General features: G+C 42.3%; 1 protein-coding gene across 7 annotated transcripts in view; it reads right to left on the bottom strand.

The window, feature by feature from the left end:
* The window catches only part of SV2B (synaptic vesicle glycoprotein 2B), a 184,897-nt gene that overhangs the window by 14,335 nt on the left and 142,624 nt on the right, over positions 1-27,938 (bottom strand). For all 7 annotated transcript variants that reach the window (XM_084801455.1, XM_084801450.1, XM_084801452.1 and 4 more), the window contains 5 exons: positions 27,691-27,780; positions 20,998-21,108; positions 20,163-20,251; positions 15,915-16,079; positions 429-562 (listed from right to left, as the gene is read on the bottom strand). In XM_084801455.1, the coding sequence (XP_084657581.1) occupies positions 429-562; positions 15,915-16,079; positions 20,163-20,251; positions 20,998-21,108; positions 27,691-27,780 (589 nt within the window). The remainder of the gene's footprint in view (positions 1-428; positions 563-15,914; positions 16,080-20,162; positions 20,252-20,997; positions 21,109-27,690; positions 27,781-27,938) is intronic.

Below are 27,938 nucleotides of genomic sequence, written 5' to 3' on the forward strand. Positions count from 1 at the left end.
CTGCAACAAGATACCATTAAGCTATAATGCACACAGTAGAGGTACCCAGAGTGGTGGAGTGAGAGAATTCTGTGATGTTTTTAAACACGAAGATCTGAAACAGTGTGATTCTAAGATGTTCTTTGTGTCTTGCCTTATGCACCAAAATCTGAACAGAGATATATGTCTGTATAGCATCAGTCTCATTCAGGTGAGAACAATTGGCCAGAATTTTTGCTCCAATTTATATGTGATCCAAAACAGAGGTATAGACTAAGCAAATGTTAGAATGGTATCTAATATATGCCCTTTCTGGGGGTAAAAAGCCACTAAAGCTGGCATTGATCACTATGAATACATTCATTCTTGCTTCGGCTCTGACTCTGGGCTTTGGCTCCTAAGCCCCAGGTGGCCTTTGTGTATTCTCCCCAGTGTGTTCATCATCTTACCTGTGTTGTAGAAGGTGGTTGATTCGATGGTACAGTTCTTGAAATAAGTATCTGTGGATGTCACATCTTCAAAAGAGCACTTGTCAAAGAATGTGTCCTCAAAGAGGACATGTTTAAAGTACATCTTTATGAACCTGTGAGGAAGACAGTATCCTTGAGTGAAGCATCCCAGGAAAAGACGAATGCTTGTGACTAAAATGGAAAACGCAGAATGACAGAAACAAGAACTGCATAGGACTAGTAGAAGAACATTATTTCAAGGCAGACTACTGCTTCACCTTGCAGCTGCTTTTGTATTGCTGAACATGCTCTGCGGCCATGGAAGAGAGCATCTTGTCCAGGTGTACTTGGAGGAGTGTGCACCAATGGCATAGCCCAATACCATACCTACCAATCCGAGGAAGACTCCTAAAGGAACATCTAGCTTCCTACCTAAGGCTCATCCCACACCCCCTAGAACTCCAGCAGGCACCAGGAACTACCAGCCAATGACAAAAGCAATCAAATGGTTAAAGGCCAGTGTAAAAACCCAGAGCAATATGGCATCTCCAGAGCTCAGTTATTCTATAGCAGACAGCCTTGAATCCCCTAACACGAATAAAACATAAGAACATGACATTAAATCTATGCTTATAAAGATGATAATAGAGGAAATGCATAAAATCCTTAAAGGAATACAGTAAGAAACAGTCAAACATACTGAGGCCCTTAGAGAGTCCATGAGAGAGAAAATGAATAAATCACTCAAAGAAATTCAGGAAAATACAAACAAACAGGTAAAGGAATTGAAAAATCATTTAAAGAAATGGAGGAAAATACAAACAAACAGGTGAATTAAATCAATAAAACTGTTTAAGATCTTAAAATGGAAATGAAAACAATAAAGAAAGCCCAAACTGAAAAAATCCTGAAGATGGAGAACTTAGGAAAGAAAACAAGCACTTCAGAGGTAAGCATCAACAACAGAATACAAGAGATGGAGGAAATAATCTTAGGTGCAGAAGATATATAATACTCAAAACACTAAATATAAAGAAAAAATATTAAAGGCTGCAAGGGGAAAAGTCATATAACATGAAATGGCAAACCTATCAGAATAACACCTGACTTCTCAACAGAGACTATAAACGCCAGAAGGACCTGGGCAGACATCTTGCAAATGCTAAAGACCACATATGCCAACCCAGGCTATGATAGCCAGCAAAACTTTCAATCACCACAGATAGAAAAAAAAGATATTCCACAACAAAACCAAATTTAAACAATATTTATGCACAAATACAGCCCTATGGAAGATACTAGAGGGAAAACTCCAACCCAAGGAGGATAACTACACCCAGAAAAACACAGGAAATAGATAACAACACATTTTCAAAATCAAAAGAAAGGAAACACACACACACACACACACACACACACACAATACCACCACCATCAAAATAACAGAAATTAACAACTGGTCAATAATATCTCTCAATATTAATGGCCTCAACTCCCCAATAAAAAGACAGGCTAATAGAATGGATGCAAAAACAGGACCCATCATTCTGCAGCATACAAGAAACACACCTCATCAATAAAGATAGACATTACCTCATAATTAAGAGCTGGAAAAGGCTATGCCAAACAAACATACCCAAAAAGCAAGCTGGAGTAGCCATTCTAGTATTTAATAAAATAGACTTTCAACCAAAACTAATGAAAAGAGATAGGGAAGAATACTTCATACTCATCAAAGGAAAAATACACCAAGATAACGTCTCAATTCTGAGCAACTCTACCCCAAACACAAGGACACCACATTCAAAAAAAGTTACTAAAGCTTAAATCGCATATTGAACCCCATACATTAAGAGTAGGAGACTTCAACACCCCACTCTCACCAATCGACAGATCATCAAGACAGAAACTAAATAGATAAATAATAAAACTAATATGTGCCATCAATCAAATGGACTTCTCAGATATCTACAGAATATTTTATCCAAACACAAAATAATATACCTTCTTCTCAGCACTTCATGGAACCTTCTCCAAAATTGACTATGTACTCAGCCACAAATCAAACCTCAACAGATATAAAAAAAAAACCTGAAATAACCGTTTTCATCTTATCAGACCACCTTCGGTTAAATACAATAACAACAGAAACAAGAGAAAGAAGACAAACTCATGGAAACTGAACAACTCCCTGCTCAATGGCCACTGGGTCAGGGACAAAAGAAAGAAAGAAATTAAAGACTCTCTAGAATTCACTGAAAATGAAATGGGCACAAGATACCCAAACTTATGTGACACAATGAAAACAATGCTAAGAGGAAAATTCATAGCACTAAGCGCCTCCATTAAGAAGTTGCAGAGATCCTATACTAGCAACTTAACAGCACACCTGAAATCTCTAAAACAAAAATAAACAAACACACCAAAGAGGAGTAGACAACAGGAAATCATCAAGTTCAGGGCTTAAATTGATGAATTAGAAACAAAGAGAACAATACAAAGAAACAATAAAAGCAAGAGCAGGTTCTTTGAGAAAATCAACAATATAGACAAACCCTTAGCCAAACTAACTAAAAGGCAGAGAGAGAGCATCCAAATTAACAAAATCATAAATGAAAAATAGACATAAAACAGACACTGAGGAACTCCAAAGAATCATTAGGCCTTACTTCAAAATCCTATATTCCACAAAATTGAAAAAATCTAAAAGAATTGGATGATTTTCTTGATAGATTTTACTTAACAAAGGTAAATCTAGATCAGGTAAACGGTTTAAATAGTCCTATAATCCCTAAAGAAATAGAAGCAGTTATCAAAAGTCTCCCAACCAAAAAACCACAGGGTTTTTTTGATACAGTGGAGAGTTCTACAAGACCTTCAAAGAAAAGCTAATACCAATAAGTCTCAAACTATTCCACAAAATAGAAATAGAAGGAATATTACCAAACTCATTCTATGAGGCCACAGTCATCCTGATGCCTGAATTACACAAAGAATCAACAAAGTAAGAAAATTTCAGACCAATTTCACTCACCAACATTGATGCAAAAAGACTCAATAAAATATTAGCAAACTGAATGCAAGAACACATCAAATATATCATCCACCATGATCAAGTACACTTCATCCCAGGGATGTAGGGATGGTTCAACATATGAAAATCCATCAATTTAATACACCATATAAATAAGTTGAAAGAGAAAAATCACATGATCATCTCATTAGATGCAGACAAGGCCTTTGACAAAATACTACAGCCCTTCATGATAAAAGTCTTAGAAAGATAAGGAATACAAGTCCCATACCTAAACATAATAAAGGCTATATACAGCAAACCAATAGCCAAAAAAAATTAAATGGAGAGAAACTCAAAAAAATTCCATTAATATCAGGGACAAGACAAGGCTGCCCACTCCATACAACTTTAATATAGTAATTGAAGTTCTAGCTAGAGAAATAAGACAAAGAAAAGAGATCAAGGAGGTCCAAATGGAAAGGAAAATGTAAACGTATCACTATTTGCAGATGATATAATAGTATAAACAAATGGCCCAAAAAAACCCACCAGAGAACTCCTAAAGGTGATAAACACCTTCAGCAAAATGACTGGATACAAGATTAATTTTTAAAAATCAGTAGCACTCTTGTATACAAATGACAAACAAGCTGAGAAAGAAATTAGGGAAACTATACCCTATATATACACTATAGACACAAATAATAATAAAAATATATCTTTGGTGTAACTCTAACCAAGCAAGTCAATGACCTGTATGACAAGAACTTCAAGTCTCTGATGAAAGAAACTGAGCAAGATATCAGAAGATGAAAAGATGTCCCATACTCATGGATCAGTAGGATTAACATAGTAAAAATGACCATGTTACCAGAAGCAATCTACATATTCAATGTAATCCCCACTAAATACCAACACAATCCTTTACAGACACTAAAAGAACAATTCTAAACTTCATATGAAAAAAAAACAGAATAACTAAAACAATCTTATACAATAAAAGATCTGGAGATATCTCCATCCCTAACTTCAAGCTATAGTATAGAGCAATAGTAATAAAAACAGTATGGTACTGGCATAGAAATAGACTGGTTGATCAATGGAATTGAAATAAACCCACACACCCACAGGCACTTAATTTTTGACAAAGGAGCTAAAACCGTACAATGGAAAAAAGACAGCATCTTCAACAAATGGTGCAGGTCTACCTGAATATCTACACGTGGAAAAATGCAAATAGATCCATATTTATCACCCTGACCAAAACTCAAGTCCAAGTGGATTAAAGACCTCAACATAAAACCAGGCACACTAGATCTGTTGGAAGAGAAGTGGGGAAGAACCTTGAACTTATTGGCACAGAAGACAATTTCTGAATAGAACACCAACAGATTCTTAGAGCTCAGGCTCTAAGAGCAACAATTAATATATGGGACCTCATGAAACTGAAAAGCTTCTGTAAGGCAGAAGACACTGTCAACAGAACAGAATGACATCCTACACTCTGGACAAAGATATTTACCAACCCTACATCTAACAGGTGGCTAGTATCCAAAATATATAAAGAACTCAAGAAATTAAATACCAATTAACCAAATAATCAAATTTTAAAACGTGGTTCAGACATAAACAAAGAATTCACAGCACAGAAATAAGAAGCACTTAAAGAAATGATTAACATCCTTAATCATCAGGGAAATGCAAATCAAAACAACTCTGAGATTCCATCTTATACCCATCAGAATGGCTAAGATAAAAATAACTCAAGTGACAGCACATGCTGTGAGGATGCGTAGAAAGGGGAACACTCCTCTATTCCTGGACAGAGTGAAAACTTGTACAACCACTTTGGAAATCAACCTGGCACTTTCTCAGAGAACTGGGAACATCTCTACCCCAAGACCCAGCTATTCCACTCCTGGGTATATACCCAAAAGATGCTCCATCATACAACAAGGACATTTGCTAAACTATGTTCATAGAGGCTTTATTCATAATATCCAGAAACTGGAAATAACCCAGATGTCCCTCAACCAAAGAATAGATAAAGAAATTATGGTGCATCTACACAATGGGATACTACTCAGCTATTAAAAATAAGGAAATATTGAAATTTGCAGGCAAATGGATGAAACTGGAAAAAAATCATCCTGAGTGATGTAACCCAGACCCAAAAAGGCAGGCATGGTATAAACTCACTTATAAACAGATATTAGCCATAAAATACAAGATAGCCACACTACAATACACAGACCTAAAGAAACTAAGTAACAAGGACCACCCTAGGAAGAATGCTTAATTCCCATTCATAAGAGCAAATAGAATAGACACTGGAAGAAGTCAAAAAGAGGGAACAGAATGAGAACCTACCGTTGATGTCCTCTGAAAGACTTCAACCAGCAGGGGATAAAAGCAGATGCCAAGACTCACAGTCAAATTGTGGGCAGAGTGCAGAGTCTTATGGAAAAGTGTTGGGGGTGGGGGGATAGGAGGACCCAGAGGGGACAGGAACTCCACAAGAAGGACCAACAGAGCCAACAAATCTGGGCCCAAGGGGGCCAGCAATGACTAATGCACCAACCTAGGACCATGCATGGAGAAGATCTAGGCCCCCTGCTCAGATGTAGCCAATAAGGAGCTCACTCTACATGTGGGTCCCCTAGTACAGGGAGCAGGGTCTGTCTCAGACATGGACTCTGCAGCCTGCTCTTCAGCCTCTTCCTTCTGGCCAGGCCACAGAGCAAGAAGACTCTGGCAGTCCTGATGAGACTTGATAGGCTGAGATCAGTTGGTAAGGGAGGAGGGCTCCCCCTTTCTGAGGACTAGGGGAGGGGGATAGGGGAAGAAGCGGGAGGGTGGGACTGGGAGGAGACAAGGGAGGGAGCTATACAATAGGGATGTAATGTGAATGAATTTTAAAAATAAATTTAAATTTTAAAAAGCATCCCGTTAATAATAAATGGGCAAGACATCTGGACAGTTATGAGGTGCAGCCACATGGGGAGGCCACTTGGTACTGGTCCAACTCCCCTGTCATCTTGGAAGGAAAGAAAGTCTCTTCCGTGCATGTTAATCTGGTCCTCTGTAGCTCGGTCAGATGTTTAGGTGGAAACTTTTAGGTAAGTCCTCATTGGCGAATAATTGCAAACCACTCCCCTCCTTCACACATCTGCACAGTCAATCTTTAGCCAAGCCTTCCTGAGCACGGTACTAGTATCACAGGGCTAGGTCCTGTGAGTCCAGAGAAAAAACATGTTCCCCACCTTTCAATCTAATTGATGGGAAGAAGTGATACTTTAAGCACAGTGGGCCACTGCCAGATAGTGGAATCACAGAGACAGAGCAGCACAGGGGGCTGAGGGTCATTGTGTCCCTTGAGCACCCTGAGATGATGCACTTTCTGACCTTATGTAATGACCAGTGTTCCGCTGTGCACTGCTGCTCAGAGCCTAACCAGAACACACACTCCTCATTAGCCTCTGCAAAGGGAACTCCCAACCCAAAAGAAGGCTTGGGCCAGTGATTGCCACAGTGATAGGCCCTGACCACTTCATCAGAATAAAACCAAAAAAAAAAAAACTGCTGTTAAATATTGTTTCCATAGCTGGACATGGTGGTGAACACCTGCAATGCCAGCCCTGGGAGTCCTGAGGCAGGAGGATTATGAGTTTGAGGATAGCCTGGGATTATATAGTGAGACCTCAGCTCAAAAATATAATCTTAGACCATATTATTATATTTTCAAGGTCTAGAAAATCAGTTTGTGAGTGAGAGCCCGCAGGTGATCACAGTAGGCATGGAGATGAACCAGGAAGAGGTGAGAATGAACACTGGGTTCAGATTGACTTTGACAATGTAGATGGAGACTAATGCCAGGTGGTTTATTCCCAACAAATTTATTTTTTTGTTTTGTCGATGTTTCAAAAAAGTTTTAATTTCTTTTTTTTTATTAATTTATTCTTGTTACATCTCAATGGTTATCCCATCCCTTGTATCCTCCCATTCTTCCCTCCCTCCCATTTTCCCCTAATTTAAACAGTATAATTTGGAGTTGGGGGGGGGGTTTCCTGGTGTAATACAGGTGCACAGGGAAGTATAATTACACCAAAATGACTCAGGGTACCTGTCATTTCTTCCAAGAGGATGGGTTCTACAGATAGGCTAAGTGTACTATCTTAACAGCCTAGGGAGAGATCTGGCCTGATCTCAATCATACTGATAGCATAGAGGTCATTTGGGCTATTAATCACCTCTGGTCCTGGTAGTGAGAGCTTGGTAAGCTCCTGGCTGTAAAGGTCATTTAGATTACTAGGCACCTTCGGTCCTGGTTGTAGGAGCTTGATATAGCCTTGCCCAACAGATAACACTGATCACAAGGCTATTAATCACTTCCAATTTCCAGCTTTCTGGATGGAGGAATAGGTTTTACATCTTTCACACTGGAAAGACAATTCTGTGCACTTGACATTCCTGGCTTTTCTGGAGATCTGTGAATGAAAGAACTGTCAATGCTGTGCTCCTAACAACTTTGTATCATTTTTTAAGGCACAAATTTGGGCAAACATTTAAACTCAAGCTTACAAAATCTGTCATTAAGTTTCCAGTTTCTACAGAAAAACTAATCGGGACATGGTAGGTAACGCCTGCCAACCCAGCACTTAGGAGGTTGAGAAAGAAGAAAAGCAATGAGTCAGAGGCCAGCCTTAGCTATAGAGTCAGATGGGGAAGAGTACAGTGGTACTTGCCTATGATCCAAGCATCCCAGAATCCCAGCATTTGGGAGGCAGAGGCAGGAACATCAGGAGTTCAAGTCACCCTCAGGTACAAATTTGTGGCTAGTCTGGCCTATTGGAAACCCTGCCACAGAGGGGGAAAGGAAGGAGAGTAGACGGGAAGGGAAGAGAGAAGCAAAAAAATAATTGGGATATTTTTATTACAGGAAGATGCCTGTGGTTTCAAATACTGCGCGCCAGATGTGTTTACGTGGAACAGCTATTCTTGTCTCCATCTTTGTCTTTCTTAAGATATCCTTCTGTTTAACATAATAGGGGGCTGGTGACATGGCCTTCAGAGGTATTTTAATATTCTTCCAAGAGTGGGTTAAGAAAGTTGAGCCATATATCAAAAATGAGTCTCACGCAGGTCAGCCTTAAAATATGTCTTCAGCTGGGTTATAAAAAGCCAGCATTATAAGGAAAAAGATAGAAGGAGAAAGGACCAACACATATTTTATGAGTCCTTACATAAATCATCTCTTCCAATATCTAACTTATACACAGAGTCATCCCAAGATTCCTCACTCAGGAGGTTCGGAGGCTGAAAACAAAGTAACCAGCACTTAGGGGACTGAAGCAGGGTATTATGGGTTTAAGGACAGCCTGGGCTACATGATGAGATCCTGCGTCTAAGTATAGAGATGGGGGTGGAGAGTGGGTTAGCAAGACTGTGTATCTTCTATTCCTTTCAGGAAAGAGAAGCTACCAGCAATGCAGAGTCTGGGACAACATTATTATGTGACAACTCTGCTGAGCCCACCAGGTGCCAGTGTACAGTTCCAAATCTGTGGTCATATGGGCAGCCCTGCTTAAGCCCAGTGGGTCACAAACAAAGCAAAAAGACATGAGCATGTGACATAGTGTTGTCAGGGATGAGAGGGAGGTAAGACAGGGTGGAGGTGAGAGTGACCAGAATGCATTTTACACGTGTATGAAATTGTCAAAGAACAAGGTTAAATAATAAAAATTTAAAGTTTGAGAAAAGAGTCATTATTATACTCTAATCCCATCACCCTTAGAGTCATCGATGCTTTGTCCACCAAGTGATCTAGAGGACACCAGACTCATAAATATAATCCTCGTGTTTGTGGTTTGGTGATGTCACAGTCAGGAAACTGCCTCTACAGAAAAGGTTGATGATAACTGAGTGTGATCATTATGAGACAGAAGCTATACTATCCAGTCACCATCTGGACCAGAAAATAATGCAGAAGAGCAGGCAGAAAGAATGTAAGAATGTGAGGAACTAGAGGCGCGCGGTGAAATGGCACTATGGGACATGACAGGGTTGTTGCTCTCATGAACTAACAGCAGCTATGACACAAGAGCAAGCCAGTCTCTATGCCAGCGCAGATGAGGGAGAGGCTCTTGAGGCTGTACTCCAAGCTAAGGAGCTATTGGTAATTGATGGCTACTGGGGTAGGGAGAGTCGTTTGTCTCAGGAGCACGCCCACTAGTAGGCTTCCATGCTGCAGTGGGTGGTCCTACACCCACGGGCATAAGGGCAGCACTAATTTGACTTAGTGGGTTATAAAACAAAATAGAAAAGGAGGAAATGCAGGAGGAAGTGGAGGAGGAGGGGAAAGGGGAAAGTAAAGTGGGAGCCCAGGAAGGAATATGAGGGAAATTATAGTTGGATATGATCAAGATTCAGTGTATACATGAGGAAATTGTCAAAGAATGAATCAAAATGTTCATTTTTAAAAGAATGCATTTGATAGGCTCATCAGGACATGTGTCACAACAAAAAGAAGGAATTGCTGAAATTATACATAATTCTAAAGAAATTACCAAAATGGTAACACAAAGAGAAAAATAAAGGAGGGCAAAACAAAACATCTAAATACTATGGGGAAACACAGGATGGTATAATATAGGTACAGTTCATAATTCAAGATAAGAAAGGGAGAGAATTTGGCAAAAGAAATGGTAATTTTCCTAAAGGACTATGAAAACAAAACACTTATGTTTTGTAAGGAACGTAAAAAGTCCACAGAGGCAATACCAGAAGAAGTGCAAGGAAGGAAGGAAAAAGCATCCTATATGAAAACAGACAAGTAACAAATATAAGGCCAGGTGTGGTGTGGGGCACACGCCTCTAATACCAGCACTGGGAAGGCAGAGGCAGGAAGCTTTCTGTGAGGTCAAGGCTACCCTGGTCATTGTAGGGAGTTCCAGGACAGCCAGGACTACATAGTGAGATCCTGTCTGGGAGAGGAGATGGGAGGAAAATCTTGAAATGAGGAACGTTTTTAAAATCACATCAGACAGACAGACAGATAAAACTGTAGCAGGAGCCAGTGAGATAGCTCAGCATGTAAAGGCTTTTACCACAGCTGACAACTTAAGGGCCTGAGTTTAATCCCCAAAACCCACATAAAAGTGAAAGGAGAAAACCAACTCCACCAAGTTGTCCTCTGCATGCTATGACATATGTGTCCCTTACACACACACACACACACACACACACACACACACACACACACACACTTAAAATGTACATAGGATTTAAAAGTACTTTTTTATTTAGAAGTATAGAACAGTGGTAATCAACTTTCCTAATGCTCCTACCCTTTAATGTAGTTCCTCATGTTGTGGTGACCCCCAACTCTATATACCTGAGACTTACCTCAGGTCTGTTCTCTATGCTTTTATACTTAAATTAGCTGATTGGATCGAGAACACAATTGCATTATGTCGAAGTTTACCCTGCAGCAGAAACTTTGCTGCATAATAAAAGTCTGTCTTCCTGAGTGGGGTGATGAATGCAAGATGATAAAACCACAGCCATGAGCATGTGGGATCCCTCTGCAACCCTCAGGGATCCACAGAGAATTGGGGGTTGGATCCTACTCTGTAGCATGTGGCGTGGCATTGCTCCCTTGACCAGGGTACAGAGCCTGGCTGGCTGACTGGAAGCTGGAAGCAGACTTGCCAAACATCTTTTTTTTAAAATCTCTCCAGAGTGTGGCAGATCGCAATTGATTCACTGCTAAGTAGTTACAATGAATCAGAGGCAGTCTGCCACTTTCTGGAGAGATGTTTCCCTATAATCCAGTTCTTTGAAAAGCATAGAGTTGAGGCAGAGATGATGGGAAGAGAGAAGAGGTTACATGAGGAGACAATTAAAAAATAGATCTTGAGTGGTAAAGGTTAAAAAAAAGTATTTTTGTTACTACTTCATAACAGTAATTTGGCCGCCTGCTGTGAATAGTAATGTAAGTATCTGTGTTTTCTGGTGGTCTTGGGTCACGTGACCCGTGTGAAAGGTTCGTTTGACCCCAAAGGAGTAACAGGTTGAGAAACACTTGTATAGAGAGAGCAAGACCCTTCCCGCTCAGAAATTCTACTTTTAGTTATACTAGCTAGAAAAAAAACTCTTTCATAAGAATACTTTTTTGCAGCAGTATATAAAAGAAAACAATTATCACCTAAATGGCCACCAAAAGAATAGAAAATACACAGTAGAATATGCATGAAGTAAAATTCGAATGAAAATAAGTGAGTTACATAGCTATGCTAATCATCCTGAGAGCTGCAGCTGCCTGCACAGGGCCTACAAAGAGTGAACCCATAAGCAGCCATGGACAGGCCATGGAGTCCAGTCCTCCCCAGGGGAGCTGTGGGCAGCAGTGGCTATGGGTGATAGGAAGTCATTGTTCTTAGTGATGTGACCACTATGAGGGATCATACTCCCGTGGATAGCTTTGCACCCATGTTTGGTCACAAAACAAAAACAAAAACAAAACAAAATGACATGAAAGTAGAGTAGGGGCTTGGTAGAGGAGCATGTTGGTGGGAGCTGGAGAAGGTAAGGGAGGGTTCTAGGAGATCGCTGTACTTTGAATCTAGTGTGTGTGTGTATGTGTGTGTGTGAGTGTGTGTGTGTGTGTGTGTGTATGAAACTGTCAAAGAATAATTTTTTTTTGAGACAGGGTTTCTCTGTCTTGGCTGTCCTGGACTCAGTTTGTAGACCAGGCTGGCCTCGAACTCACAGCGCTCTGCCTACCTCTGCCTCCCAAGTGCTGAGATTAAAGGTGTGCGCCACCATGCCTGGCCCAGATTAATTTTTAAAAGACTTTGATTCTAAACAAAGAAAGAAAGCCACAAGTTGGATAATAATTAGCATGACACCTTTGTAATCCTCATGGGAGGTGGGAGCAGGAGAATCAGGAATTCAGAGACATCTTCAGCTACATGGCAAGTTTGAGGCCAGCCTGGGCTACATAAGGCCCCATCTCAAAAACCAATAATAATAACAATTAATATATACACACATACACCATAGTATATTTAGCTGAGACTTGAAACATACAGACGACAACTGTGCAATGCTTATATATATAGAAATACTTTGGAAAAACACAAAAGCATACAAAAATATAAAGCACCAACTTCTGACAATGATGATCATGTCCTCTGGAGAGAGACAGGAATCGTACCAAGAATTCAACTCGAGGATGGAGGGCTGTAGCTCCCGGCAGTGGTTCTCAACCTTCCTAATGCTGCATCTTTTAATACAGTTCCTCATGTTGTGGTGACCCCCAGCCACACAATTATTATTTTTTTGTGACTTCGTAATTGTAACTTTGCTATTGTTCTGAATTGTAACATAAATATCTGATATATAGGGTATCTGATATGCAAGCCCCACAGGGGCTGTGACCCACAGGTTAGGATCCGCTTCTCCATGGTAAAGTGCATGCTTAACTTGTGAGAGGTGCTGGGGTCAACCCCAAGAAGCGTCCTTCACCAGAAGAAAATGGGGTTCACAAAGCGAATGCTTAAAGCCTAAGTTAATGACCTTGAGGTTATGGTTTTATAAAGTGCCCCGAATACTGTTATCTGTATTACTCCCTAGTATCTCAAAGTGTAGACTATTCCACCATTAAAAAAAAGAAAAAAGAAAAAAAAAAAAGAAAGCAATAGTTATTCAAAGGTGACAGTATTCCAGGACCAATAAGAAGAGAAATTGTTAAGTGCAAAGTAACCCTCCAATAATCGATAGGATTCCTATATGCTTGCAATAATGTGTGCAAACCTTTTATTGGGAGAAAGCAATCCTATTTTCAATGCCCAAGCAAAATACAAAGTACCCAGAAAGACTCTCAGGAGGAACTACACAGAGCCAATATAAAGCAGGAAATTGTACTGAGAAATTTTACCACATAATCTGACATGTGGCCCATATCTGAACTGTGACCTTCAAATGTGGGCTGTGAGGCTGCACAGGCCAGTGTATCCCAGCGTGTGCCTGTGCTTACCACCTACTGTTGCCATCTGTAAGGGACTTTGCTGTATTGAAACGAGCCACACTGAGTGTTTTTAAAATAACACATCTTATTTATGTGCTTCCAAAAGGGACCCCGGCAGCACGGTGACCTTTCACGCTATGCATAAAATCCGTCTCTGCACATTGCATGACTTTGCCTCCCCCTCCTCTCTCCCTGCTTCCTGCTGTGCTCTAGACCTCATTTGGAGGTAACTCTCACAGCCTCATTTTCACTCTGAGCTATTCACCACTGACCTTTAATGAAAGCCCTGTTGACTTTATACGACTTTAATAAGAAGCCTTTCTATTCCTCCCTGACAAGTCACCTATGTGAATGGTGACTCAGTCCCACTGGAGGGCCAACCCTGAGTATTCGGAGTACAGCCAGGCATGGTGGCACACACCTTTAATCTCAGCACTTGGGAGGTAGAGGCAGATGCATCTCTGTGAGTTCGAGACCAGCCTGGTCTACAAAGCGAGTTCAGGATAGCCAAGGCTACCCAGAGAAACAAAAAACAAAAAGGGGGGGGGGGGCTAGAGAGATAGCTCAGAGGTTGCATAATCTTCCAAAGGTCCTGAGTTCAATTCCCAGCAACCACATGGTGGCTCAGAGTACAGCCTTGACTTCCCTTTTGCTGGGAGGAAAAGTGGGGATCAGGATATCATTTCCAGGGTCCTGAACTTTCGCAGACAGCAATCAGGCAGCTCTCCCTGATAATGCTTCCCCAAGCCTGACCCTTTCACAACCCCATCCAGTCAAACCACTTTCTCCCAGCAGGAGGCACATTAATTAGTCAGCTGATTAGCTAATGCACACTCAGATGGGAGCCTGCTTTCTCTTAATTACTAATAATGGTAACTTGTCATTTTGTCTAAGAGTGCAAATACAAATTTAATCCTACGCCTTTAAAAAACTCAAACTCCAAGACAAACTGCATGTTGGGACTTAGAGGCACTATGCCCCATAAGATGCACCAACCAGGATGCAGTGTAGAACCCCTTGGGGTGGGGTCAAAACTAATCCATGCCAAGGGGATAGGTTTCTCAGCAGGATAAGGGGTACCTTTCAGTGAGACCTAAAATACTTGGAGAAAGTCTGAGGCCCTGTATACAGAAGTCATTACCTCCATGTGTTTTAGATAATAAAATAAATCACTTTCATTTAAATGTTAAACCAGCAACATGTGCGTGACGGAATATTGGCATAAAGGTTAGATGCTTTGAAAGAAAAAAAACCACTGTTACATCTTGACCACCAGATGGCAGCACAACACAAGAAGAGAAGCAGATTGTATTTTTTCAAATAAGCCCATGAAGACAAATAATTTTGAACTCAATAGGCTTCAGAGGAAAATCTATGTACTCCAAGTGACGGTGCCAATGTTGTATCAAGGTGGTGAGCAGGGCGCTTATGGCGTTGACAGTGATGTTTCTAGGCCACGGCATCTCCAGCAATCCCACATAAATCTATGGTCATTCACACGCCACTTAACTCATTGATCTTCCTAGGTACAGTTCCAGGAGGCAAATTTCAAGGGACTCATGCTCATCTTGAAGAAAAATATGACCTGGAGAAAGCTTATCTAATGTCCTGCCTCTGTCTACTACTTCACCTCCAGATGGAAGCCTCGGAGGGGGGAATTCAGCAGGCTGAATTATCCATCTTATTTGTCTAAGAAGTAAAGAGGTGACTCCAACGGCCCGAGGAAGCATCCTCACAAAGATGTAGGAAGACCCTAATATCCCACTGATTTCTCCCCTGAGGACAAGGCTCGCCCTGACCACAGAACATGATTCAGGTCCACCTTCTGAGGTAGTAGTACATGAAGAATGACAAAGGTAGTTCCATAATAGCCTTGCACAGAGAAGCTGCCACGCTCAAAGAAAAAGCTCAGTAACCAGGCCACGGATTGTTTCAAGGGCCTCAGCACTAAAAGCTGCGCATCCTTTATTTCCCGGCGCTATTGCCTAGTCCGTGGTCACTCACGCAGCCATCAGCAACACTCTTGGGAGCTTCACTCAGCACAGTTCAGCTCAAAGGAGGCCGTGCTTAGCCTAGTGAATAACACGACACCGTGGAAGAATGTGGCTGTCTGTTCCCTTCCGTCAAAGGGTCAAGTTCTCAGGAGAGATAGCCAGATTGGTCACCCTCCACCAAATGGCGTGTCATCTTATATCAGTGCAATACGGATTCAGCCATCGGGGACTACAGTGTCTTTAGCAGCCAGGATGGGTTGGGAGGACACATCCTTGGAGCTCATTCTTATCGCGTTGAACTCCCATCGTCCCAATGCTCTCGTCCAAGGAAAGCCCCAGTGACTGTGACTAGGCCTAAGGAAAGCCCTAGCGGCTGTGACTAGGCTTAGGGAAAGCCCCAGTGACTGTCACTCAGGCCTAAGGAAAGCCCCTGGTCACACACTTACTTATCGTTCACAAGCTTCCCATGTTGGTGGATCTGGTTTTCCATCGTGAAGTTGATTGTGGCGCCATGCACGTGCTCACCGAAAAACACCTTCATTTTAGACTTGTACTCTTCATCCTGGAAATACCGGATCATATCAGGGAACCACACTGTAAGGCCGTAGTAACTGCAAGAGAGAAAGCAGAAAAGCTAAGAAGCGCCCCCCAGGATCGTTTTTTCAGCAGCAGAGTCTGCATCCATGACTTAATGTAGATCATACTTAATGTAGGAATTTGGTTCATTATTAGAAAATTGAATACAAAAATTCACTACATTAACACATCTAAGAGGTAAGAAGGAAATGGTATTTTGAAATATATTTTATTAAAAAGCTCACTTGTTATTAAACAAAAATTTGCCAATAGATTAAGGGCTGATGGACACTTCTCTAATCTATAGAAAGAACATCTGAACTCAAAAGCCAGAACTGTAGTAAAAGAGGGACACACTAAGGATGCGCCCACTAGTATGAGGAACAAGACAACATGTTCGTCACCACTGACTTAGTAGCTCTTAGACAACCTGATTAGTGAGAGAAAGGAAACAGGAGCGGGGGCTGAGCAAATAGCCCAGTAGATAAAGTGTTCATCATACAAGATGAGGAGTGGAGTTCAGATCCCCAGTACCAGCACAAAGACCAGGTAGATAAGATGGCCCACCTAGAGAGGTGAGGACAGGGAATCTTAGGGCACGCCAGCTAGCTAGACTAAACAAACCATCAAGATCCAGCTTCTATGACACCCTACCTCAGTAAAGAAAGTGGGAACAATCTGCAAAGACACCCAACGTTCAATGTCTGGCTTACACACAAGCATGCACACACACACACACATACACACACATACACACACATACATACACATACCACATATATACATGAAACAAACATAGAAATATAAAATTGTAAAATTAGTTCTTTTTCTTTTTTAAAGTTTAAACAGAGCACAATGCTGTGCAACAGTTACTCCATCCTAAACCTCCAGGCTAGTAGAGTTTCTTTCCATTCAGATTTCCCATGTAATATTTGCTTTTTACTCATCTCCTAGGTCCGGCTCACTCCTCCTGGTGTTTCCTGGTCCTCTCCTTATGCATCTTTATGGTCTTCTTGCTTCCTCCTCTCACTGAACCAGGATGTCCCACCCTCATCCTCTGTATTGCTCACTAGCTACACTTTTTAATAATATAGTTTAAACCCTAAACCCTAAATGTCAACTCAAAGCAACAGATATTATCAGACTGACAGAAGCGATTCTCTGTTCTACTGAAGTCGATAAAAGCACACGTGGATGAGAGCTTTATCCCTTTTGACCCCTGAACCCCACTTTCAGGAATCGAGTCCACTGACAAAGCAGCCCCAGTGCAATGTGCTGCACACAGGGCTGGACACTGTGGCACTGTTTGCAATAGCAAAAGTCTGGAAACTCCCAGGAGCCTAGCAAGGAGCCTTGGTTAGTGATGTGATGGGGCAGTGTGGGCTTTCTGCTTACACATGTTATTTCACTTCAGAGAAGAAGGGCCTTTAATGCCAGCACTCAGCAAGTGGAAGCAGGAGGATCAGGGATTGCGGGAAATCCTGTCATACAGTGCATTTCCAGCCAGCCTGGGCTACATGAATACTGTCTCAAAACAAGTAAGAAAAGGGGGGAAGGAAGAAAGGAAGGGAAAGAAAGAGAGAGGGTGGGAGGGAGAGGAAAACAAGCAAACAAAAAGCTTAGTTGATTGGTGTGGATAGATATTCAGACTAGATAATTGAACACAGCAAGAAAATGCAAGATGCTTTTCTTTGATGAAGGAAAAAAAAGAAACATCTGAAAATATACAAACCTCTTGGGAAACAGCTACATACACATACATATATAGACTATGGGAACATCTACATATATACAATATGCATATATCTGCATATATACATACTTGAGAAACAGCTACATATATTCATAGATCTTGGGCAATAGCTACACATATTACAGAGGCCTTGGGAAACAGGTACATACATACATAGATCTTGGAAAGCATCTACATATATACATAGACCTCAGAAAACATCTGCATACATGCATACAACTTGAGAAGCACATACATATGTACATACATACATACATACATACATACATACATACATACATACACCCTTGGAAACATCTACATGTATCTGTATATATCGGCTTATATTTATAAAAGTGAAAAAGAAGAAAACACTGGAGTGAAAAACATGAAATAGAAGGGAGTGGGTGGAAGAGGAAGGGATGGAGGTAAGATTTCCCTGGTGTTCCTACATGTAGGATATATTGCCTATTGGATGAAATTAAATTCAGCATCAATAAATATAAGTAAAACCCACTTTAAAAACTGCTGATGAATTGAATCTTAGTGCGCACTGCATTTGCCTTCAAAATGTTGGAATTGAATAATTCGAAAGTAGCAGACTCAGGCTCACTCTATAATCAACCTGCTTGGGTCTGAGAAGGATTCTGGAAAGGCTGATTTCCATCCTTTCCTTCCAGGTACTGAGTGGTGTTCATTTTGCCCACATTTACCAACAATCAAAGAGATCCCTAGAGCCCACTTGCTTTTCTAAGGTGAGGAGGTTGTTTGTGGATCATGGCGAAGTGACTCTTGCCAGCCTGGGGCCTGGCAAACACTCCCTCAGCTTTTCTAAATAAAAAAATTAGATGACATTCCTAAAGCTGGCCCCCAAGGTCTATTCCCTTATTTGGTCACTTCCTCCTCCTGAGGCTGACTACAAAAGTCCGGCTATCAAAGTGTTCAAGCCCAGCAACCAAAAGCCCCTAATTAACATGCCCAATAAAAATCAAACACCTAATCCTAACACAGGTCCCCCCCCCACCTTAACCTTTATAAATCACCATCTGCCTATGGGCCACATCTGTCTCCTTTCTATCCAGAAACAGCCCTTTGTCCTTCCCATCCTACCTGGACAAATGCCCCTTTCCCTCTCCCTTGACCCTTTTCTCTCCCCTATTCCCTTTCCCTTCTTCCTTTTCTTCTATCTCCTGTCTTTGTCCCTTATCCCTGTCCTCTGTCACTCTGGGGCAAATAAATCTCCTTTGTGCTGAGAACTTGATCTTGAGGCGTCTTGAGTGGACTTCTCAAGTTCCCTACACATGGGCTGTAGAACAAAGCAACTTCACAGATCTAAGTTTACAGTCTTGTGAATCGAGCACTGTGGACCTGATGCTCCTCACACGCACGGCTGAACTGCCTCCTGAGTGTTGTGTGTGCCCTCCAGAACCCACCTAGGAAGCAAAGTGATGCTGTCTGAAGCTAGGAAATGCCTAGGGGACCAGTCTGCAGTTTAAGGCCAGAACCAGCTCTGGGTTGTCATTTTTTTTTCTCTTTATTGTTGGGTACAGTATGATAAGAGCAGAAACTTTACTCAGACATCAGCCTTCAGGAAAGTTCAGACATCTTCAGTTTGGGGGTAAATTCAAATGAGTCAAAAACCACAGGCCACTCCCACTTCCTTAGCCAGTACCAGGAAAGGAGACTGCCATCTGCCTACTGGATCCAAAGAAATGTTGGCTCAGGGGCTTCTAAGAAATCTGCTGTTGGTTAAAAAAAGAGGAAGAAGAAGAAGAAGAAGAAGAAGAAGAAGAAGAAGAAGAAGAAGAAGAAGCAGCAGCTCAGTAATTAACAGTTATAGCTAACAGTAGCCACCAGTTCACCATCAACAATCAGTGCTAACTTGAACTCTGCTGAGGGGAGAGGGGATCTTTGGTGTTGAAGAAGAAGAAGGAGGAGGAGAAGGAGGAGGAGGAGAAAAAAAAGAAGAGGAGGAGGAGATAAACTTCATCATTAGCTTCACTGTTGCACAAAGCTTGAGTATACTGAAAAATTACATTATGCACAGTAGGCATATCCATTTTCTATTTGTCAGCTATACCTCAGTGTAGATGAAGGAGAGAGCTGAGAAGACCCAGCCTCTTCTTCCTCCTGACAGTTGTTTCGTCCACGGGAAGCCTGCAGGCAGTTTTCAGTCACTAGTCACTAGTCTAAGGCTGCGCCTCCTCCTGACTACTCTAAGCATTCTCTGTGGAAGAAGAGGTTTCTGTTCACAGAAGCCACTGGACGGTTACTCATCTCTTGTGGCCCAAAGCATCTTCTCTGAGGCCAACTGTGCATTCAAGCAAAGTATAAACCTCAATTTATAAACTAGGCTATTGAGAGGCGGATGTGAGCTAGAACTTACCTTAAAGCCATGGTGAACCAAACCACAGCCAGAATCAGGGTGTTCATTCTGTAGGGCCCCATCACACAGTACAAGGCGTTATCCCAGACCTAAGATCCACAACAGAGAAGAACCGTTAAAGGAAGAGACAGTGGCCAGGTGGCACAGACAGCACATTCCTCAGATTTGCTAAATGATCGCCTAGGACGTCACAGGAGGGACAGGCAGCCCATCCTTTCCCAGAGGAATAAGCTCTGTCCAGCTTTGAACATCAACAACCTTGGAGTATTTCCCCTGGGTACATGGAATTTTGGTAAATGCAACCAAAAGCACACCAAGTTGGGGGTTCCAAGGCAGCCAGTAACTTGCAGCAGTCAATTCTACACTGCCCCCAACTCTGCAAAAAGAGTAACACTTCAAATGTTTATTAGCCATAAAGCATGAGCCTACGGAGTCTCAATAGATGACGGCCTGATCCTTTATAACTCCTTCCCAAAGTCAACTAAAATCCCAGTGTCATTGATTTTCATCCTAGCTTCCTTGCTATGAATTACTTAAAAAGAAGTTGCTGTAGAGAAGGAGGTGGAAAGAAGGATGCTTACTAAACTATCAAAAACCCTAGCCTTGAGAAAGAGCAGCAGAAAAAGACATTACTGTTTAAAGCACTCACATCTCAAGACACAGGGCCAATTTAGAGAGATGGCCCTGCATGGAGCAGAACCTTCCTTGAGGCTGGCTCTCTCTGTCATGCTGCCTTAATTTAAGGATGCTTACGTGGTCTTTTCTCTTCACTCATTGAAATAACAGACTCCCATGGAGACACCCTTCCCTCTAAAAATGTCTTCACAAACTGTACCTGTTTGAAAATGGTCATGAACCTGACCAGCCAGCGCTGGTACCAAGTTCCTGTTGAACTCTGGATCTCGATGAATTCATCCATTTGCTTGGGAGTTTTGATGTGGGACACCTGGAAAGCAAAGATGGGCGTGACTGTCTCAACAGCATTTATCTTTACTTTTTTTTTCTTTTTAAATATTTACTTTAATATCATTGACTTTATTGGATTATTGAGAATTTAAAAAGTGAATGATAATGATAATCCTTTAGTTATGATTTTAATAAAGATTTGCACGGTAGCTCTCAGGGAACTTCCCTATGTGGATATATCTGACTGCAAGCAAAATGAACTATAAGTTTTTCAGCAAATCAGGCCATTGAGAAATGTATATTACCAGGTCTATAGTATGTTGACTGACCAAAGATGATGTTGCCTTAAAATTCATACTTCTATAACTAGTGGATATAAAAAATATCAGGAAAATTTCTAACACAAGCAGGCAACAGTATGAGGGAGGGACGTTGAGACTTAAGATGTCTTAAAAATACAACAGAATGAGAGGAATCGTGGCTTCCTTGATATCCCAGTTTTCTTGGTTATAAAGGAGAGTTCTGGAGTCAGGTAAAGTGGAATACATTCATAGTCCCCTCAAACTGTAAAAAAAAAAAAACATGGGAAACCCTATGTAAACATCCCCCAACCCCCACTCATCATAACAGAGACTTTCAAGGCAACCTGATTTCTAAACTAGCCGTTGAATTGTAGACCTGGTCAGTGCTAAGGAAGACTCCTGATCCTGTAAACTCTTTTAGTCCACAGTGCAGTCACTCTCCCTGAACTCACAGGACCAGGAGAGGGGTGTGGTCATTAAAACTCAAAAGCTGTTTCTATCTGTCCTCCAACAAAGCACTTGAATAGGAATAAAACAGATCCGTGTTCTCCATCTCTTTCTTCAGCCAATGAGCTGAGAATGTGAAGGCGCAAAGGAGAAACACAGATGGGGCTGGATAACCTTCAGGAAGGCCAGGTTCCCGCTCAACAGCCTGCTGACGCATCTGTACTCTGAGCCTCCCAGCTACAGCTGCTGACAGTCACATCTGTACGCTGAGCAACTGCACGGCCAGTGAAAATGCTCTTTCGACTGGGGTTATCCTGGGAAGTGGACAAGGGTCACCGAGGGCCCTGCAGAAGGACTCGGCAGAAGTAGATGGAGCAGGCCTTGTCTAAGCCCATGGACATCATAGCACCAGACACTGCCAAAGGAGACCAAAAAGAAAGGAAGGCATCCGGTTCGAAAGGCCCTGACAAAGCATGCTCTACGTCACCAACGTAGCCACAGTGATGTACCTTAGCTTTCTTGAGGGAAATAACACCCTGTTCTGGGCTTTGGGGAGTGGGCGTGTTGATTTCCAGCACAAGAGCTCTAATTTACAATTAATTAGAACATTTACTTTGGTGCCACGGAGAACAGCATATGGCCCGTGTTCCTGTTTACCCTGCAGAACACGAGCTCTGAGCAGAATGCTCCAAGTCCCTGACCCTCCAAGGTTTCTCTGCAGGGAAAGCTGCGGGCTGGGCCTGTCTAGGCGCGTGGGAGGCACACATCGGAGCTGCAAAAGCCTGCAGCTCAGAGGTCAAGCAAGAGGTGAGCTCTCAGCCAAACATCTTCAGAGCCTACCTGCTCTTCTGCTTGGGCCGCTGAGCACACTTATGAGTGCTTTAGTGGGGGTGGGGGCACACAGAGCTGATAGCTTTGTCCAGGTAGACTGAGTGTGCACGTGCTACTGATGGCCAATGTCAGCCCAGCTGCCTGAGGTCAGTGAGCTTTCTGTAATCCCTCCTTCCCTCTTTTACTTCCCTTCCCTTCCCCTTCCCCTCCAATTCCCGTTTCCCTCTCTTCCTTCCACTTTCCCCTTCCCTCCACTCTCCCTTCTTTCTCTCTCCCTCCCTTCCTCCTTGTCTTCCTTTCTCCCCATTTTCTTCTTCCTTCCCTCTTCTTACTCCTCTTATCCACCTTCTTTCCTTTTCCCTGAACCATCCAGTCACCCACTTCAACCCAGCTCATGATCAACAAGTCGGTTTGGAACCTATAACCTTTAGTTCCTCTTTCCTACTAGGTTAAAAAAAAAAAAAGCCAAAACACCAAAAGCAGAAGTGACATACATGTTGGGGTAAGGCAGCTGCAGCATCTGAGAGCCCCTGCATTCTAACCTCCGTGGCCTTTCTTCCCAGTGTGTTCCCATCCCTGACAAGACCAACTCTGTTCCTGAAGTGAACACCTTAACTTCTGCCTTTAGAAGTTGGGGTTATCGTTGGCTGTATCATCTCAAATTTCTTAGGAGGAGAATACGAACCAGCTGACCGTTCCAACTTCACCCTAGGAAACCCACAGAGGAATCCCAACCGCCTTGGGGTTGGAGCTGCAGACTTGCAAATCACTCTCTGTTCAGATAAACGTCTAACTGTAATGTGCCGGAGCTTGTCTCTTGGCATTTTGCCAAGTGAGAAAGTGGGATCACTTTTCTACAGAGGATAGCCAGTCTCATAAGCCAGGTTTTCAGAAGAATTCCTTACAGAAGTCACAGCCCAGTTACCCTGGGAAAGGCTTCTGTGCTAAAGGCGAGGAAGCATAAGCTGAGAACACAGAGAGTACAGTCCCTTGGAATGAAGAACACAAGTGCACGTTCGTGTGTGTGTGTGTGTGTGTGTGTGTGTGTGTGTGTGTGTGTGTCTGTGTGTGTCTGTGTGTGTGCCTCTGTGTGTGTGTCTGTGTCTGTGTGTGTGTTGTGGAAAGGAACTTTCTATCATGACACCTCTTAGGAGAGTCCATAGTTGTGATAAATCCATTTAATAAAATATATGAGCTATACAGGAATCCTAGCGACTCGGACTTCAGAACCCAAAAGCCAACCACGGAAGTTTCCCTGTACCGTAGCATTCAGTGCATGGTGGGAAGGAGGAGATCAATTCATAAAAAGAGGTTTAGGAAAAGGGAAAAAGAAACTGACAAACTGAACTCAAGTGAGCAGCAACCAAGATGGAAGTAACTCCAATGGAGACAACTCCGAGTTTGCCCTGCTGGGCCCAACACCCTGGGTTCACTTGTAAGTAGTACTTCAAAACACTTTGGGACACACCCTAACCCTAACGAGGAGATTCTCAAGGACCTGGCTGACAGGCTGAAACTGACAGAAAGATAAATTGAGACTTGATTTCTTTTTCCGCAGGAACAAGATAAAGCTCACAAAGTTGTCCAAGGCCAACAGGGCAAAGCTGAGATATAATGTTTACAAGCCCAATAAGCATCACCATATTAGATTAAGCCTCTTGTTCCTCCAAATCAAAGTGATGGAGCTCTACCCGCTAGCAAGATGGACAATCAGGCAGAACCCCAAGGAGTCCCCCCTAAACAACAACCCTGGGCTCCCCAAAGCTTTGGAAGCCTTGGGGAGGCTCACACTCACTTCTGGCTACCAAATCAGAGATGGCAGGCATGTCACAGGATTCCTGACTCCCAAGTATTGGCTCCTTTTTGTTAAATGTTTTTTACTTCCTTGTTGGGGAAGGGCAGAGGGGTGTTGGGTTTTTATGCCTATCGATGGTAGATTAATAGTAAAGCTTGCTACTCATAGGGGAAAATGGGGGAGGGGGAGCTGGAAGAAAGGAAAGGCAAAGCTATGTCATCAACTTTTCAGTAACACCACCAAATTCACAAACGCTTGCTGCAGGTGGTGGGTGGGTGGGTGTCTGGATATGCACTCTATGCCAGGTTAATATGGTCCAAAAGCCATTGCAAGCTGAGATGGAGTCAAAGACCAGAGGAAGAGGGATGGCTATGGAACCATCTCCCTGGACGAACTGGGAGCTGGGACTTGCCTGGGCTGTGGAACAGAGCAAAGAGGAGGGCTGCAGAAATGATGCTGGTGGATGGGCGTCCGCCCTGACGCCTGAGTTCTGCAAGTGTAGCCTACCTATTGCCCTGACGCCTGAGTTCTGCAAGTGTAGCCTACCTATGCATCACAGTCCACCAGAGAATGTGCAGGGCTGGATGGCTGGGAGGGCCGTTGACCCTTAACATCTCATGTGGAGTATTTCTGTTGTTTGTTCTTCATGGTAAGTTTTACTAATGAAAGTATTGGTCCCATAAAAGGACAAGTGAAAGTATCTAGGAGGACAAACAGAAATAATGGGAGCGGAAGAAAGAGAGGTAGTTTGGGAGGATGGGGGTACTGCTAATATACACAGTAGGCATGTTTATGAATATTTTAAAATAATTTTAAATTAAAAGCAAAATAAAATGTCTATTATTGTAAATATTTTAGGAGCATTAGAACTGAGTAAGCATGCCATTAAGCAGTTTTCTATAAAGATTATAATGAGCTAATTTATACAAAATATACATCATAACATTTTTCATAACTGTTAATATTTTTTTAATGCTCCAAAGCAGGCACTGTTTCAGGTGCTTTGTTTTATCTCTGTAGTAACTGTCTTCAGAGACATGTTATCTGCCTTTCCCCATGAGGAAACTCAAGTGCCACCCTGTGACCCTGCCTGAGACTCCAGGGCTCTAAGCAGCAGCAGCAGATTAACAAGGAGAAAAGTTAGGGAGTGGGAGCAAGGTGGGAGTTTATCCAGGAAGGCTTCTCAGAGGAAATGGATTTGAAATGGGTCTGAAAGGATGTTTATAAGTGCAGGCAGATCACTGAGTTTGAGGCCAGCATGGTCTACAAAGCGAGTCTAGGACAGCCAAGGCTACACAGGAAACCCTGTCTTGAAAACCCAAAAAAAAAAAAAAAAAAAAAAAAAAAAAAGTGCAGGTGTGAAGAGCTGCCTGAGGCAAGCCTTGCTTGTGTTTGGCTACAACACATGACAAGCAGCAGCACAGACCTCTCTGTGTAAGAGACATTTTTGTGGGAATTACCACTTCCTGGTTCTTTAAACCAGGCTAATAGCCAGTGTTCATAGGTGGGGGATGGGGAGAAATAGGTAGCCTGCTACTTGCTACTTGGATTTTGAAGAGTAACAAAACTCTAATGAGATGTAACTTGGGAATTCATCTCAAGGTAGTATTTAAGTATTTAGAAATACATATGTACATGCATACATGTATAAAATAGTAATTATTTTTTTTAAAGAGGCCAGGAATTTGAAAGACAGCAAGAAGAATATATGAGAGGGTTTTGAGGGAGGAAAGGGAAGGGGGGAAATATTGTGATTATATTATAATCTCAAAAAATAAAATAAATAATAAAAAAATTAATGACATCGGAGCCAGTAATTTTATTTCTACAGAACATGAAGGAACAGGAGCTACGTGGATGAGAGGGCTCATCACAATGATATTTATAGAAACAAGGCAGTAAAATAGTGTAAACGAACCTCTGACATTAGGGACATGTTGAAAACAATGGTAATGTTCTGAGTGCTGGCTTTCATTAACATAATGGAATCGTTCATTAAAACAGTAGTGTGAGAGGCTAATGGGGAAAAGCAATGGCTCTGGATATATGAGGCAACATCCAAAATGCTGGTGCATGCCGCTAAATATAATACAAAATTTTCATGTGTACATATGTTCACGGAAATATAGCTAGTCTTATCTTTTTAAAAAAAATTCACTCATTTTCACTTTTGTTGAGGGGGAGGTTACCTGAGGGGGAGGTCTAGTGCTCATAGAGGCCAGAAGAGGAAGTCAAATTCCCTGCACAGAAGTTACAGTGAGCTGTCACATGGGGCTGGAAACTAAACCCTAGTCCTACACAAGAAGGAACAGCACGTGCTCTTAACAGTGAGCCACCTCGCTAACCTTAGTGTTTTTTTCTCTTTCTCTCTTGATTGTTTAGTGTGTGTGCATGTGCGTGCGCGAATATATCTGTATGTCTGTGTGTGTCTGTGTGTGTGTGAGTGGATGTGTGCACGTGTATGTCTGTGTCTCTGTGTGTGTATGTGCATGTGTCTGTGTGCACTTGTGTGTCTGAGTCTGTATGCCTGTGTCTGTGAGAGCACGTGTTCTGTGTGTGTTTGTGCATACCTGTGTGTCTCTGTGTATGTGTGTGTATGTCTGTGTATGTGTCTGTGTGTGTACATGTGTCTGTGTGTGTTTGTGTGTGTGCATGTGTGTCTCTGTATGTGTTTGTGTGTGTCTGAGTGTCTCTGTGTATTTGTGTGTGTGTGTGTGCGTGTGCCTGTGTGTACATGCATACACACTTTCTTACTGTGGTCTCCAAGGATCAAATTAAGGGCCTTGTGTCTGTGCAGCAAGCACTCTACTGGCTAAAGCATCTCTTCAGCCTTGCACTTCGGTGGCTAATTTCCAGATTTTTGCTCAGGTAATGTTATTAGAAAATGATAGCAAAGCAAAAACTACCTAGGCCTGGCAAGGTGGGTAAAATGTTTCTGTGAGTAGAGGCACTTGCACAGCGCAGCCTGATGATCTGAATTTGATGCTTGGATCCCACAAGGTGGCAGGAGAGAACTGACTCCAATGGGTATGCTGTGGAACGCATGCACCTGTACACACACACACACACACACACACACACACACACACACACACACACACATACACACACTGCAAATAATAGTTCTGATGAAGGAAATAATTCTGATTTCCCACTTTCAGGTGGGAAAGTGATAGAAATGTTAAAGGAATACTTTTCTTTCAACACAGTGGAAAAGTGCTGTGTTGGTGCGGGCTAGCACACTCACCGTGAACACCTTCTCAGGGGTCCCCTTTGCCCTCATGTTGGTGTCATGGACCTGCTTGAGAATCATCCAGGCTTCATCATGTTTGCCCATCTGGAAAAATCCAAAAGTAGAGACATGAAAGTTCATGGCTGCATATGCCTCCTTTTCATTGGGACCTATTAGGCACAGGTGAGGCCTACCAGCCTGCATTGACAGGACAACGGGGGTATGACTTCAAGGGGTAGAGGCCACATGCCATCCTCACTATT

Source organism: Acomys minous, assembly GCF_964271855.1.
Source record: "Acomys minous genome assembly, chromosome: 2".
NCBI classification, from domain to species: Eukaryota; Metazoa; Chordata; class Mammalia; order Rodentia; family Muridae; genus Acomys; species Acomys minous.